The sequence below is a fragment of the Lynx rufus genome, unplaced genomic scaffold (assembly GCF_022079265.1).
Source record: "Lynx rufus isolate CCGP_SWC_20201006 ecotype Redwood Valley unplaced genomic scaffold, mLynRuf1.p SCAF_7, whole genome shotgun sequence".
NCBI classification, from domain to species: Eukaryota; Metazoa; Chordata; class Mammalia; order Carnivora; family Felidae; genus Lynx; species Lynx rufus.
The window spans coordinates 5,756,943-5,772,792 of record NW_025814889.1 but is presented as its reverse complement, the minus strand read 5'-3'; the positions used below and the strand labels follow the sequence as shown (position 1 = coordinate 5,772,792).

At 40.6% G+C, this 15,850-nt stretch overlaps 1 protein-coding gene across 3 annotated transcripts in view; it reads left to right on the top strand.

Moving 5' to 3' along the window:
• The window catches only part of PRKCQ (protein kinase C theta), a 187,617-nt gene that overhangs the window by 133,252 nt on the left and 38,515 nt on the right, over nt 1–15,850 (top strand). For all 3 annotated transcript variants that reach the window (XM_047064849.1, XM_047064850.1, XM_047064851.1), the window contains 2 exons: nt 13,942–14,033; nt 15,573–15,635. In XM_047064849.1, the coding sequence (XP_046920805.1) occupies nt 13,942–14,033; nt 15,573–15,635 (155 nt within the window). The remainder of the gene's footprint in view (nt 1–13,941; nt 14,034–15,572; nt 15,636–15,850) is intronic.

Sequence of the window (15,850 nt, the reverse complement as noted above, 5' to 3'; positions counted from 1 at the left end):
GGCTAAACATGCTTCTAAACAATGGGGCAATGAAGGAATCAAGAAATTTTAAAATACCTGGAGATAATGAAAGTGGGACACAACAGTTCAAAATACATGGGACACCCCTAAGGCAGTTCTAAGAGGGAAGTTGATAACAATATGGGACCACCTCAAGAGGAAAGAAAAATCTCGAACAATAAAACCTGACACCTAACAGAACCTGAAGAAGAAGAACAAACAAAGCCCAGGGTTAGTGGAAGGAAATACTAAAGCTTACAGCAGAAATAATGAAATAAAGACCAAAAAAAATATCAATGAAACTAAGAACTAGTTCTTTGAAAAGGTAGATAAAATTGATAAACTTTTGGCCAGCTGCAAGAAAAAAGAGGGCCCAAATAAATCAGAAATGAAAGAGAAGTTACCAACACCACAGAAATACAAAGGATCATAAAAGACTACTACCAATCACTATATGCCAACAAATGGGACAACCTAGAAGAAATGGAAAAATTCCTAGAAACAGACAATCTTCTGAGACTGAATCAAGAACTAATATCTGATCGGACTGATGACAAGTAATGAAATAGGATCTTTCGTATTACTGATTCAAACACAAGTCCATGATCAGATGGCTAAAGTCCATGATCAGTCCTGATTAGAAATGGGCAGAGCACCTGAATAGACATTTCTTCAATTCAGAAATACAAATGGAGGCACCTGGGTGGTTCAATGGGTTAAGCATCCGGCTCTTGGTTTCAGCTCAGGTCATGATCTCACGGTTTGTGGGTTTAAGCCCTGCATCAGGCTCTTTTAACATTTCAAGAAGAGTTAATACCTATGTTTTTCTAACCGTTCCAAAAAACTGAAGAGGAAGGAACACTTCCAAACACATTTTGTGAGGCCAGAATTACCCCCATTCCAAACCAAAGACACCACAAAAAACAAAATTACATAGTTACAGAGAGGGAAGGAGGCAAACCATAAGAGACTCTTAAATACTGAGAATAAACTGAGGGTTGATGGGGGTGGGGGGAGAGGGGAAAGTGGGTGGGAGGGTGAAAGAAGGGAAGGGCACCTGTTGGGATGAGCACTGGGTGTTTTATGGAAACCAATTTGACAATAAATCGTTAAAAAAGAATGAAAGAGCAAAAAGTACAGGCTATGTCCCTGATGAACATTGATGCAAAAATTCTCAGCAAAATATTAGCAAACTGAATTCAAGAATACATTTTTAAAAATCATACACCATGATAAAGTGGGATTTATTCCAGAGACGCAGGATGGTTAACATCCACAAATTAATCAACATTAACAAAAAGGATAATAATAATATCACTCAATACGGAAAGAGAATCTGATAATTTTCAACATCCGTTTATGATTAAAACACTCAACCAAGTGGTTACAGAGGGCACGTAATATAACAAAGGTTATGTATGACAAACCCACAGCTAGCATCATATTCAACAGTGAAAAGTTGAAAGTTTTTACTCCGAGACTGGGAAAAAGACAACAGTGTCCTCTTTCGTCACTTTCATTTAACCTCATATTGGAAGCCCTAGTCACAACCATCGGACAAGGAAAAGATGTTAAAGGCATTCAAGTTGGAAAAGAAGTAAAACTATTTTCAGATAACATGATACTATACATACAAAAAACCCTAAAAACTCCACCAGAAAACTACTAGAAGTAATTAATTCATGTAAAGCTGTAGGATATAAAAATTTAATATACAGAAATCTGTTGATTTCTATACACCAATAATGAAGTTGTGGAAAGGGGAATTAAGGCAACAATTCCATTTACAATTGCATTGATAAGAATAAAATACCTAGGAATAAATTTAGCCAAGAAAGTAAAAGACCTGTACTATGACTAATATAAGACATTGATGAAAGAAATTGAAGATGACACAAATAAATAGAAATGTATTCAGTACTTACGGGTTGAAAGAATTAATACTGTTAAAGTATTCATACTACCCAAAGCAATCTACAGATTCAGTGCAATTCCTACCAAACTACCAATGGCATTTTCCACAGAACAACAACAAAACTTTTAATTTTTGTAGGGAATCACAGAAGAACCCAATGGCCAAAACATCTTGGAGAAAGAACAACAGAGCTTGTGTGATCATGCTCCTTAAATTCAAGCTATACTACAAAGTCATAGTCATCAAAACAGAATGATATTGGCACAACACACACATAAGAGAAGAGAATAAAATATAAAGAATACAGGAATAAACCCATGCTTTTACAGTCAATCTTTGACAAAGGAACCTAGAATATACAATGGAGAAAAGAGTTTCTTCATTACGTGGTGTTGGGACAACTGGACAGCTACATGCAAAAGAATGAAACCAGACCACTTTCTTACACCATACACAAAAATAAGCTCAAAATAAAGTCTTAAATGTAAGTTAAACTACAAAACTCCTAGAAGAAAACATAGGCAGTAAGCCCTTAGACATTAGTCTGAGTGATATTTGTTTAGATCTGTCTCCTCAGATGAGGGAACAAGTACAAAAATAAATGAGACTCCCTCAAACTAAAGACCTTTTTCACAGAAAGGAACCATGAACAAAAAGATAAGGCAACCTACTGAAGGGGTTCTACTGATGGGAGAAGATGTTTACAAATGATAACTGATAAAGGAATAGCATTCAAAATATATAAAGAACTGATACAACTCAATATCCAAAAAACAACCTGATTTTAAAAATGGGCAGAAGACATGAAAAGACATTTCTTCAATTCAGAAATACAGATGGGGTGCATGGGTGGCTCAGTCATTTAAGCATCCAACTCTTGGTTTAGGCTCAGGTCATGATCTCACAGTTCAAGGGTTCAAGCCCTGCATTGGGCTCAGCACTGGCAGCACGGAGCCTGCTTGGGATTTCCTATCTCCCCCCACCCCCTCTGCCCCTTCCCTACTCATGCTCTCCCTCAAAACAAGCAAACATTTAAAAAGAAAGAAAGAAATACAGATGGCCAACAGACCCATGAAAAGCTGCTCAACATCACTCATCATCAGGGAAATGCAAATCAAAACCACAATGAGCTAGAACCTAACACCTGTCAGAATGGCTAAAGTCAAAAAGTCAAGAAATAACAAGAGTTGGCAAGGATGTGGAGAAAGGGGAACCCTTGTGTACTATTGGTAGGAATGTAAATGGTGTGGCCATTATGGCAAACAGTATGGTGGTTCCTCACAAATGTAAAAATCACACTGCCATAAGATCCAGTCACTTCTGGCTATTTATCCAAAGAAAATGAAAACATTCATTTGAAAAGATATAATAGTCAAGATATGGAAATAACCTAAGTGACCATCAATGGCTGAGTGGATAAAGAAGATGTGTATATGTATGTGTGGGGTGTGTGTGTGTGTAATGAACTACTACTCAGCTATAAAAAAAAAAAAAGAATGAAACCTTGATATTTACAACATGTTTGGACCTTGAATGTATTATGCCAAGTAAAATAATTAGAGAAAGACCAATACCACATGATTTCACTTTTACGTGGAGTCTAAAAACCAAAAACAATACAAAACCCAGACTCATGGATACAGAGACTAGATTGACAGTTGACAGAGGGGAGGGGGATTAGCAGGGTGAAATGGGCAAAGGAGATGAAGAACTACAAACTTCTAGCTATGAAATGGATAAGTCATGGGGATGTAATGTACAGTATGGAGAACGCAGTCTATGATAGCATATTATAAAGTGACAGATGGTAATTATACTTAGGTGACCATTTCACAATGTGTACAAGTGCTGAATCACTGTGTCGTACACCTGAAACGAATATTGTGTGTTAATTTTATCTAGATAAATTTTTAGAAGTTTAAGTGTAGGAAGGAGCTGTTGCGATTTTGGGGGTCAACAGCTTCCCTCATATTGCAGCTAAAGAAATGGAGATCAATGGGGTGCCCGGGTGGCTCAGTCAGTTGAGCGTCCTACTTCGGCTCAGGTCATGATCTCACGATCTGTGAGTTTGAGCCCCGTGTTGGGCTGTGTGCTGACAGCTCAGAGCCTGGAGCCTGCTTCAGATTCTGTGTCTCCCTCTCTCTCTGCCCTTCCCCTGCTCATGCTCTGTCTCCCTGTCAAAAATAAATAAGCATTTAAAAAAAATTTTTAAAAAGAAATGGAGATCCGAAGATCAGCCTAGCTGATCACATCAATGCTCTTTTCTAAATCCTATCATCTGTCCAAAATTAGAAAAAATTGAGATTTCAAGGTGCCTAAACACCAAATCCAACTCACAACTCATTAGGGAAGTATCCTTTGCGTGATCTCAACCTTGGAACCAAGCAACAGAGGGGGAGCTGTCTAGCACTCTGTACATATGAATATATAGGAACATAGAATATATTTAATGCAATAGTGGGCATGGTTGATTTGTCACATTTAAATGTTTTTACATATGGCATTGGCATCCATTGGTACTCTTGCTCTAGACTTTGCAGATGTTGGGGCCAGCCTTGCTCTGACTATAACACAGATTAATGCTTTACACAGGAAAGGTTAATATGTAATCCATTCTTACACTATCCCAGGCACAGGGCTAAATAGGTGTATTTTTTCATTTGGTTTGGACGAGATGTTCTTTGTTCTCCAGGGTGCACCTCCCACCCTTTCCACTGGCTCAGTTAGGGTAGATCCCAAAGAGTCTAACTCTACTCTCCAATTTCTGTCTTATCCTATAATATTGGATATTACAGCATTTAGTAAATATGCTTCACATAGGATACTCTGAAAGAGGCACTACTTTCTAATATTCCAGTCTTATTTCTTCAGACCATGCAGGTCTTCTCCATATATGATTTGTGACAGTAACTTACTAGCCTTTGGAGGACAGAAAGCTAGGATTGTTTCCTCCTTTTTCCAGAGATGGAGTCTATATTCCTGACCTCATTTGCATGATATTTGCCTACTTGCCAAGTTTTTTTTTCCAAAATTGCTCCTGGTTTGATAAGATTATGAATGTCTTTAGTGCCATTAAGTCCACATGCATCCAATAACATGTGCACATTTGGCAACTGTTCTCTTATTTATTCAGTGTTTGACTATATTGAATAGCAGTTAGCACTAAATAATGTCCCAGGCTCTTTATTTTCATTCTCTTAGTAAAAAGGATTTTTAATCCGGGCACCTGGTGGCTCCGTTGATGGAGTGACTGACCCTTAATTTTGGCTCAGGTCATGATCCCAGGGTCGTGCCCCGCATCAGGCTCGTGCCCCGCATCAGGCTCCTTGCTGAGTGTGGAGCCTGCTTGAGTTTCTCTCTCTCTCTCTCTCTGCTCCTCTCCCCTGCTTGCACTCTCTCTCTCTCTCAAAAATTTAAAAGCTGAAAAATTTTTTGAAAAGGGATTATGATCATTCTTAAGGAGAAGGCAGTATAGAAGGCACATTATATTAATATAACTTTTGAGTCTACCTTTGCAATTCCCCCCTCATGAATTCTAGAATATTCATTCACGGGCACCTGGGCAGCTCAGCTGGACCCTGCTTGGGACTCTCGCTCTGCCCCTCCCCCACTCATGCTCGCTCGCTCGCTCTCTCTCTCTCAAAAATTACTTATTCACAAAATATCAATATTGAAAACAATATTTTTAAGGGACATGTGTTGACAGTTCTAGAACTCTTCACTTCTCTAAATGACACTTGTGTGTGCAAGCAGCCCTGTGGGGATTACACAACTACTTTTTTGAAATCTGTCTCTGTAATTTTAGAATCCTCTCTTTCCTATTAGGAATAGAGATTTTTATTTTCATGAGGCTTCCCTTTTTAGGTCTTTTCAGTTACTTTGGGTCTTCTTTGAAAGGATGACTCTATTTGTATCATTTTCATTAGAGGCGATGTTAAAAGTATGTAATCAGAAGACACTCCTGCCCTGTGCCTGGCCCTTCCTTCATCAAAGTGTTTCACCTGCCATTTTCAACTTGGATGGTCTACACCAGCCAGCACCTTGCTTTACATCAGATGCTTAATCTAAATTCCCACACCAGCGCTACAGATAACAATACTACTTTTGATCTCTCAGTGATTCTGACTTATTCCAGACCTCTTTGGAATGGATACATTGGCCAGAGTGCAAGGCCCCAGCTATTTAAATTCTAGTTAACATACAGTGTAGTATTGGTTTCAGGAGTAGGACCCGGTGATTCATCCCTTACATATAGCACCCAGTGCTCATCCCAGCAAGTGCCCTCCAGAATGCCCATCCCCCACACCCCTCCCCTCCAGTAACCCTATTTGTTCTCTGTAGTTAAGAGTCTCTTATGGGTTGCCTCCCTCTCTGTTTTTATTTTTCCTTCCCTTCCCCTGTGTTCATCTGTTTTGTTTCTTAAGTTCTACATGTGAGTGACATCATATTTGTCTCTGACTTATAATTAAATCCCATTAATATGTTCCTGAATTATAAAATTACACCAAAACATACTTTAAAAATTGGAAAATGCGTAAAAGTACTATAAAAAGAAGAGACTCATTCCAAGTTCTAATATTCAAAGGCACTCAAAAGGTAGTACTCAAATTTCTACTTCTATGTTCCTTTTCATCTTTTTTTAGTAACTAATTTAGAAACTAAGTAATTTAGTTTAATTAACTAAATCTAGTATTAATAATTTGGGGACTAAAATCTTCAGCAAAGTAGGCCATTTCTACATCAAAACCATATATTCCTAACTCGTCTTTTATGTTAAAACTCAGCCTGTTCCTGAGATTATTTTGTACTTGTGAATATAGGTTTCAACATACATCTTCACATATATCATACATGTACATGTATGACATGTATGTAACTGTAGCTGTAAATGTAGGAACAGCTGACATTTATAGAGCATTCACCAGGTGCCGATCCAGGTTGTAGGTGTGTTAAGTATTTTAGCTCATTTAGCCTTTATAGCAACCCTACGAAGTAGACCATGTTATCATCCCCATTTTACAGATAAAGGAACTGAGGGGCTCCTAAGGGGACAAGCAACCCATCAAAGGTCAAACACCTGCCAAGCAGGGGACCCAGGGCTCCAATTCAGGCAGTTCAGTGGTGAAGTCCATAGGCCTAACTGCTACATTGCTTCTCAGTAGAGACCTTATCATAACAGGGGGAACCATTTTAAAATGCATGAAATGGAGTCCTGTTTATACTTTGTTATGAAAGAAAATAATTTGTTAGTTAATGCAAAAAGGCCCTGTGGGACAATGAAGCCAGGAAACACCTACTGAGCCGGAGTTCCCGTTGCAAGGTACAAATCTCTAGAAATTCAGGCACATTATTTCTGAAATGTACTAATAGGTCTATTAAAGGCAGTGAATTTTACTAATTAGAGTTTATAGTAGAAATATAAACAACCCCTAATGAACGAGTTTGCAGGTCTGCAGAGAGCAATCTCTTTCCCCCACTCTCCCCACTCCATATTTAGACATAAAATGTACACAAATGATTATCTATTGGTTTGTTTGTTTGTTTGTTTGTTTTTGAGGACATGTCCCTAATGAAAAAGGAAATAAGCCTGTTGTTATAGGATGTTTGAATTTATAGCTCAATATGGAAGAAAGCGATAGATACAGGACTCCAGATTTCAGAATTCCCCAGCCTTCTAAACTGTAGGCACACCTAAGAAATTGAGCGCTGGTGTGACCACACTGACAGAGGGTGTAAAACTATATGGGTGAGCCCAACATCCAGTGTGCCCCACACATGTACCCACCGGATGCAAACTCTGTGCCTGCCGTGTTCTGAGCACACAGCTTGGGCAGCCCTGCCCCCAGCTCTGTGCCCTCCCAGACAGGAAGCGCCCCCATTTCCGCACGACCACAGAGCTGAGGATGTCAAAAAGGCAGCTCTCACGGGTTGTAATTCTCAACCAGAACCTTGCTTTAGGGCAACGATAAGTAGAAGTAAAAACTTCTGAGGTAGTTCACACTCCCAAGGGGACCCCACCCCTACTTCTGACACGAGTTACACTCTCCATGTGCTGAGTCTTAAGTAAAAATGATGGGAGTCACTAAGGGAGAGGTTCAAAGGCAAGGTCTTAAATTTAGACGAGAATTATTAAAGGAATTTGGCCTTGAATACCACTGAAGTGAGTACATAAGATATTATCTAAAAAATGACTTTTTCTGGGGTGCCTGAGTGGCTCAGTCGGTTAAGCATTTGACTTCAGTTCAGGCCATGATCTCAGGGTTCATGAGTTCGAACCTCGCATTGGGCCTCAGAGCCTGGAGCCTGCTTCAGATTCTGTGTCTCCTTCTCTCTTGGCCCCTCTCCTGCTCATGCTCTGTCTCTCTCAAAAATAAACATTCAAAAAAAATCTTTTCATGACTTTTTCTAGTTCTTAGATTAGCAAAATACTTAGATATTTTTATTCTTATGTACAATGTTTACTTCCTTTCCTTTTTATCAGTATAAATTACTGTTACAGCTAAATTTTATATAGATATTTCATAAAGAAAATGAATACAAAAGTACTTAGACATTGGAGTCTCCCTACAGTGAGCTCATATTTTTGTAAGAACATAGGAGAGCCAACTACAATGTTCCGTCAGCCAAGTAACGACATATTTGTGGAAACTGGAAAATATCCAGGACTTTGTACACACACCTACAGAATTCTTCGCAAAAATGCTAGGCTGTTTTGAATTTTTGAAAGTAGTTGATATATAATATTTAAGTGATCTTACAAGAATATAATAATACCATTTTTTAAAGCACCAAAAAAAAAAAAATACAGAGCATTGAATACCCATCTATCTACAGAATATCAGCATTGATTATTGTGCTCAGCTGTCAGAAAATCACAGCAAAGCAATACATAACTGTGACTCTTGTTTCTGTGGTCTGGCATACAAACAGCCTGTATGCCATAGTTATAATCGGGAAAGTTGATAAATAAATGTAATTGAATGGTATGTCAAATACTTTCTGGTTGGTCAGAGGTTCTTAAGGACTATTCAGTCAGTCACTTCTTCCAGTGGCCCCAATGTCCTTGTACTGTCAAACCGCAACTCAACTTACGTTCCTGACAGGATAGGTCAGGAAATATGCTCAGTGTTTTATCATTTCATTAATAAAATCAGTGGATGATGGAAGGACGCTCAGAGAACTCACACTGTAAAGACTACGAATAGTATAGACACGGGCCCTTACTGGAACATTCACTTTACAAATCCGTCCATTTGAGTTAACAGCAACAGAGATTGCAAGAACCTTAATGGGTTTCGTCCTGCAGGGAACTAGCTAAGAGAGGCAACCTTCCTTTTACAAATTTCGCTTTTCCACAGAGCTACTTGACAAAACGCTATGTTTTTTCCTACGTAGGCAAAATGAAAAAACTCACTGATTGAACTGGGGACAATAGCTCTACAGGTTGTCAGGCTCTACTCCTTTGTTTCTATTCTTTTCCAAAGTCAGAAATGTTCTTCTTTAAGCAGGCCTGCTTGAGTTCTAAGAGAATAAAACGCGTGATTCAGAAACAAAATCGAAAGACCAGTCAAAAAGTTATTTTCTTGCCATTTGATGTCTACTCAAAACAGTGCTAAGGCAAATTCTGCCCTAACATATTCTGATCTTCAGCCATTGGTGGGATTGATTTAAATGTTAAAGCAGTCAGGACCCTTGGGACACAGGGGTATCTGCCCCCAACCGATCGCCATGTTCTAGGAGCGTAACCAGGAGACTACTTACATGGGAGGAAGCCATCTGACCCCTATTGTAGGACCTTCCTTGGGGTGGCATGGTGGGCCATAACACTTCCTCTCCTTTGAGGACGGTTCTAAAGAAAGGCTCATCTCTATCCTTTTTTTAAAAAAAAAAATGTTTAATGTTTATTTTTGAGAGAGGGAGAGAGAGAGTGCAAGTAGGGGAGGGGCAGAAAGAGAGGGAAACACAGAATCTGAAGCAGGCTCCAGGCTCTGAGCTGTCAGCACAGAGCCCGACACGGAGCTCCAACTCACAAACCGTGAGATCATGACCTGAGCCGAAGTTGGACGCCCAACCGACTGAGCCACCCAGGTGTCCCTAATTTTACTTCAAATATGCATTGTTTCAAAGACCTCTCTGAAGAATTTTGCAAGCATCACATCCTCTTATAGGTATTTATCACCTGAGAAGCACCGCATGGATCTTATAATGTACTTAATAGTTTATTAATGTCATCTTTTTCCCCAAGGGAAAAAAAATTAAATGTATGGTGAAAACCAGGGAGTGTTGAGGCTACTGAAGGGGAATTTCATCAGCACTTCTTGTTTCCCTGAGGTTGAGACTGAGGCCCAAGGATGGCATGATCTATTGATCACCCAGCCAGTCAGTGGTGGCACAGAGACCAGAATTTCTACTCCGTGCTTGCTATCCCAGGAACTGCTGGCAAAGTCTAAGTCCAGGGCAGATTGGAGCACACTATCCCCCAGACCCTCACAACTTCAGTTCTGACTCGCCAAAAGAATCGTGTGTGTTAGTTAATGTAGTTCCCGGTGTAAAGAGAGGTCCTTACTGGTGTGTGGGGGGTCATAAGCCCCCCCCCCGCCCTGTCGCTCCTCATTACCCTGCTTCACGTTTTCTCTCAGCTCATGACCAGAAAAGATAGGACAGCATGGAGGAGACCTGGCTCTCTGCTTTCCTCTTTTCTGAGGAGTCCTTTTGCTGAGAAGGATCTGCTGGAGTTTGGTTTTTGACGTCATGCAATTTTTTTCCAGAAGATGTAATGAAAATTAAAGGCGGAATTACTCATATAGATGTCCAGCACCATTTCTGGAAGAGACTACCTTTGTTCCACTGTATTATTGCTTTTGCTTCTTTTTCAAAGATCAGTTGACTGTATTTGTGAGGGTCTGTTTCTAAACTGTTCCATTTGATCTGTCCATTCTTCTGTCAACACCACACTGCCTTGATGACTATAGCTTTGTGGTAAGTCTTGAAGATGGGTAGTTCTGACCTCCAACTTTGTTCTTCCAAAAATTTTTTTGGCTATTCTGGGTCTTTTGCCTCTGTGTAAACGTTAGAATCAGTTTATAGAGGTCCACAAATAATTCAATAGGATTTTGACCGGGATTTCACTAAACCTATAAGTCAAGTTGGAAAGAATTGACATCTTGACAATATTATATTCCTATTCATGAACATGGAATCTCTCTCCGTTTATTTAGTTCTTCTGATCTGCTGGGGTCTTTTGATTAGCTTTTAAATTGTTTTCCTAGGACAACAGCTACCAATTATTAAGGGCATGCTGAATGCGAACCCTGAGTCAGTTTTCTACATGTATCATCTAATACTCATGACAGTCCTCTCGAGACAGGAATATTATCCCTCTGTTTTGCAAATAAAGAAGATAATGCTCAAGGGAGGTTAACTTCTCCATGGTCACAAATAGAAGAAATACGAACTTGGTTCTCAGTAAGGGCAAAGCCCTGGTCTTGACCATTACCCTGAGTCTTGTCCTTCTGGGTTTGGTTCTACCTGAGTCAATCTGGAATCCTTCCAGTGGGCAGGCTTTTCTTCTCGAGAGCGGTGCTTAAGGGTTCCAGGTCAGTGGCAGGTCACCTTCAGCTCAGAGTACTCATTTTTCTGCCATTTATGAAAGTTTGAGTCTGTCATATGTGCATGTATGTTTGTATGTACGACTGGGGCTTGGGATTCAAATTTTAAAAGATTTATCCATCCTTCAAAACGTGATCCTTGAAACCCAGACCCCAGGACTGCATGGTTTGTGTGTGTTATGTTTATTCCGACTTCATCACCGAGCCATCTCCTTGGGCCCAGTGTAGACCCAAGAGTTCCCTGGATGAATGTCTTCCCGGGACTTCCAAACAGCATCCAGAACCCCTTAGAAAAAGGCAAGGACACTCAGAGCAGCACCTTCTAGAAGGATAACAGGTTTCCCCACCCTGCCCACCCAAGCTGGACCTCCAGGCATGGACTGCCCTTATTCCCTATAAGCAGCCCACATTTATCTGGTATTCACCCAAACCAAGCACTTCAACTGAAGCAAAATGCCATCATAAATAACCAAAGGCAATCGATTGGCTTTTTTCAGTGCCTCTGGCTTAATATAAAGATGAGAATTAGAAGAGATTGTTTTAAAAGATTTATCGTGGAGACATAAGATCTTTTAGTGGGATTAAGTGTGGCATCCAAGATGCTATAAATCTCCATTACTATTTAATTAATAATCACTATGGTAGTATGGTCTTCTTGGAATGCCCAAGGGAGTAAACAATGACTGTGCCCTGTGGTACCTTAGAGTCTGTGTTTTGCCACACAGGTTCAACCCCCCAACCCTTCATAGCTAGGTACAGACCTGACTTAAACATGAGAACTGATGGGACCACTGTGCCCAGTGTTGTGTAGAAGTTAGGGTTGGCCTTTTGCCTCGAGTCCTAGCTGACAACATATAAATTCCAAATTTTCAAGTTTTATAAGGATTTATAAGCATCCTAACACTTAAGAAGAACCCTTCATCTGAGCACTGTTATAAATGGCCTTTCAGCTTTTATAGCTTTCGTTCTTTTGAGCACATAGGAGATTCCACTACTGTGTACGTACAGACCATTATAGTTTTAGGTAAAAAAAGGTGATTAGAAGTGGTCCACACGGTACTTACAAGAATAAGAGCTAAAGGAAACATGTGCTATTGATGAAGCAGATGTGTGCGGACTGAATAAATGATTAATCTCAAGCTATATTTTAAATATCAATGTTAAGTTGGCACATCTATCACTAGAGATTTTGGCCTGTCCATAAGGGAAAGGGCTCCAGTTAAAGATACATGAAATCAGTAAATTAGATCAGTGGTCAACTTTAGAAAAAGCGGGATGACACTGATCTTTACCTAAATCATTGAGATATTTACCACAAGACTTGGTTTCCCCAGTTCTGTGGAGAACTGGCCTCAGTGTGGGAAATGTAGGTCACTATCAGACCAGAACACCGTCACTTCATCTGCCCCAGGGCCTCGGTTAGTCTCACATGAAAACTCAAAGGTTAATTCTGTTAAAAAATCACCCAAGTGAGGCTTTGGGGTGCAAATTCATGAGCAGACATGCTAAAGGTCTTCACACTTTAAGGATGACTAATTCTGTGGCTCATGAGGACTCTCTAGAATTGAGATGCTCAAAGTGTCGTATATATACTTATTGAGGAAGCATTGCCTCACATAGGAGGAGGAGCCCAGGCTCACTGGAATTGTAGCCGCTTCTGATGCTCTCACTACAATGTTGAAGACCTGTAGACCTGAAGAGGTCTTCAACCTGAAGACCACTCAACATTACTTTTGATGGTGGCCATTCAAGGGGGCCAGCTCTAGTAACATGCATGATGTCCTCTGGTGGAAGCAACATGCTAGCTCATCAGCAAGGTCTTGCAACAAGTGAAATCAGGACCGGCAAGAGATAAGGCTACACTTAATTGTCAGCTGAAGGCAGGACTGTGTTTCATCAAATCTGATGGGTGAGGCAGGAATGCACATCCCCACTCTCACTCCTACCACAGGGCCATACCTGGAGAGTATGTTCAGAACTACTTACTAAGTGTTGTGTTGAACGCATGCTTCCAAGCCCTGTGCCTGGAGTCAGAGACCTGATTTGTGTTATCCTTACCATCCAACACACTATCAATTTCCACAGGTATACAATCAGCATTGTATACCATTAAGGGTCCAACACCATCACTGTTGGGTGGGCAAGTCCGGGTGGACCCTTCCTCATGCCGTGCCCCATCAGCTGCATCATAGCGTGTAAGTATCCCAGCAAATGTTACGCATATGCCTCCCAGATGCCCCAAGCTTCTTCTTGGTGTTCGGAATGCTGTAGATCAGCTAAATTATCTTGGTCTTTTTATAAGTGATCTCAAGATAGAATTGGTTCCCCTGAAATAATCTAAATCCACTCAGAAAGTAGCGCTTGTTTCCTTATTTTTTTTAAAAGCTGAAATTTGGAATTGATTTTGTTTTTCCCTAGGAAAACCTCTTTTTTGTGATGGAGTATCTCAATGGAGGAGACTTAATGTACCACATCCAAAGTTGCCACAAGTTTGATCTTTCCAGAGCCACGTAAGAGCCCTCTAAAGGGTTTGGGGTTTTTCCACTGTTCTTGTCAGGTACTGAGCACCTGCGATGCCCATCGATACTTCTCCCTTGTGGCATTTTTCCTGTTTCCTCACTCAGCATGCCACAACCTCAGGTCAGGGTAACGCCCTGGGGACCTATCCAACAAGGCAACTGTTTTCCCCATTTGTGAAGCTTAAATTGGAGTCTGTTTTGTTTCATTTCTCCATGTTTTGAAATCAAGAACTTAGTCTCTTAAGAAACCACTTAGCTCATCAAGCTTCTAATTAATCTAAACCCAGAAGCAAATATTTGCCCTTTGAAAAGAAGCAGTCAAATGAAACACAGATCTTAAAGGTGGTCATGGGGATGAAGCTCTAAGGCCTTTGATGGGAAGCTCAAGGTGAAGGCATAAAACATCTGGCTAAAGTGGGGGTGGGGGGGATGAGAATTAAGAAACCAGAAGAGGTATTTACTCTCTGAGAATAAATCTTCACCTTTTTCGAAACCAGGCAGACTGCATTTGCCAGGTGGAAATGAAGCTGAGTCCCACACAACCCCCTGCCTCTCTTCCTCCCGTGGGCCCTGTTTCCTCAGTAATAAAACCGTGACACTCAGGAAAAAAGAAAATTGTGCCACTAGGGCCACTTAAAAATATGGGTACACACTAGCTTCCTTTTCCCGGTGCTCAGTAATCTTTCATTCACCCCTAATGAGCACTTTCGAGTGGTGTAGGCTGAGCTGGGTTGAAAGATGGACGGGTCCCACCAGCTCCCACAGAAACTCTGGCTGAAATGGCTTTTTGTCAAAGCCAGTGGCTCGCACACCACTAAGCTCATCACCTCCAGGAACCATCAGCAACGTGTTCAGAGAGAATTTTATGGGATTTCCGCAGCAGAGAAATCATCAGGCAGTTTTCGTGCTAACGGATTCTCTCCGCCCACCTTCCTCACTACCTCTGGAAGGCATGAACGCCATCACAGACACATGCTGTCTGTCGTGCCCTCAATGCCTCCCAGGTGTCTGTCATCACTGCAAATGGAGAGCATATCCCACTCCCATCTTCCATCTGCCTTCCTCTGCCTCTCGGGCTGCATTTCTTGCCCATAAACAAGCCGGGTCTATTTGGAATGACCCTGCACACAGGTCTAAGGGCTCCAAGCAGAGTTTAAAATAAAATGGAAAATTACTTTTCTGTAATACTTATACAATTACATTTAATGTATATGTGTGTTTTATTAGCAAAAAAAAAAAAAGAGTTTGAGCATTATAGTTTAAAATAGAAGAATAAGTACTAGATGCAGGTAAGACTAACTTAAGGTTAGTTTCATGCTATGTTAAGCTTTGTTTCATGCTATGAGGACTGGGGCTGAACGTATAGAACGGACATCTCTCTTTTGTTAGGACTGAACGAAATTATGTGTGTACAGAGTTGTGTGTGTACACCTCAGACAGTACTTGCACAGAGTACCCACTATTTAAAATGGGGATTTTACTTTGTTCCATCAATGCATCCATACTGAACTTTGATTTTCCTTCCCTCAGGTTCTATGCTGCTGAAATCATTCTGGGTCTGCAGTTCCTTCATTCCAAAGGAATTGTGTACAGGTAAATTTTATTCTTTGGAAACACATACAGAGATATCTTGATTCCCTGTCCAGTTAATTTAATCATTCTACTCTGGTGATGTGAAATGGCCAGTGTGCTTTGTGGCAGGAAGTTGCACGGCCGGGGTGAGGACAGTCAAGTCAGGAACTCCCATCTCCAAAGAAGTAGGGTTCTGCTCTCATTTTGCTCTTTATTCTGGTCCTTCCTTATATAGT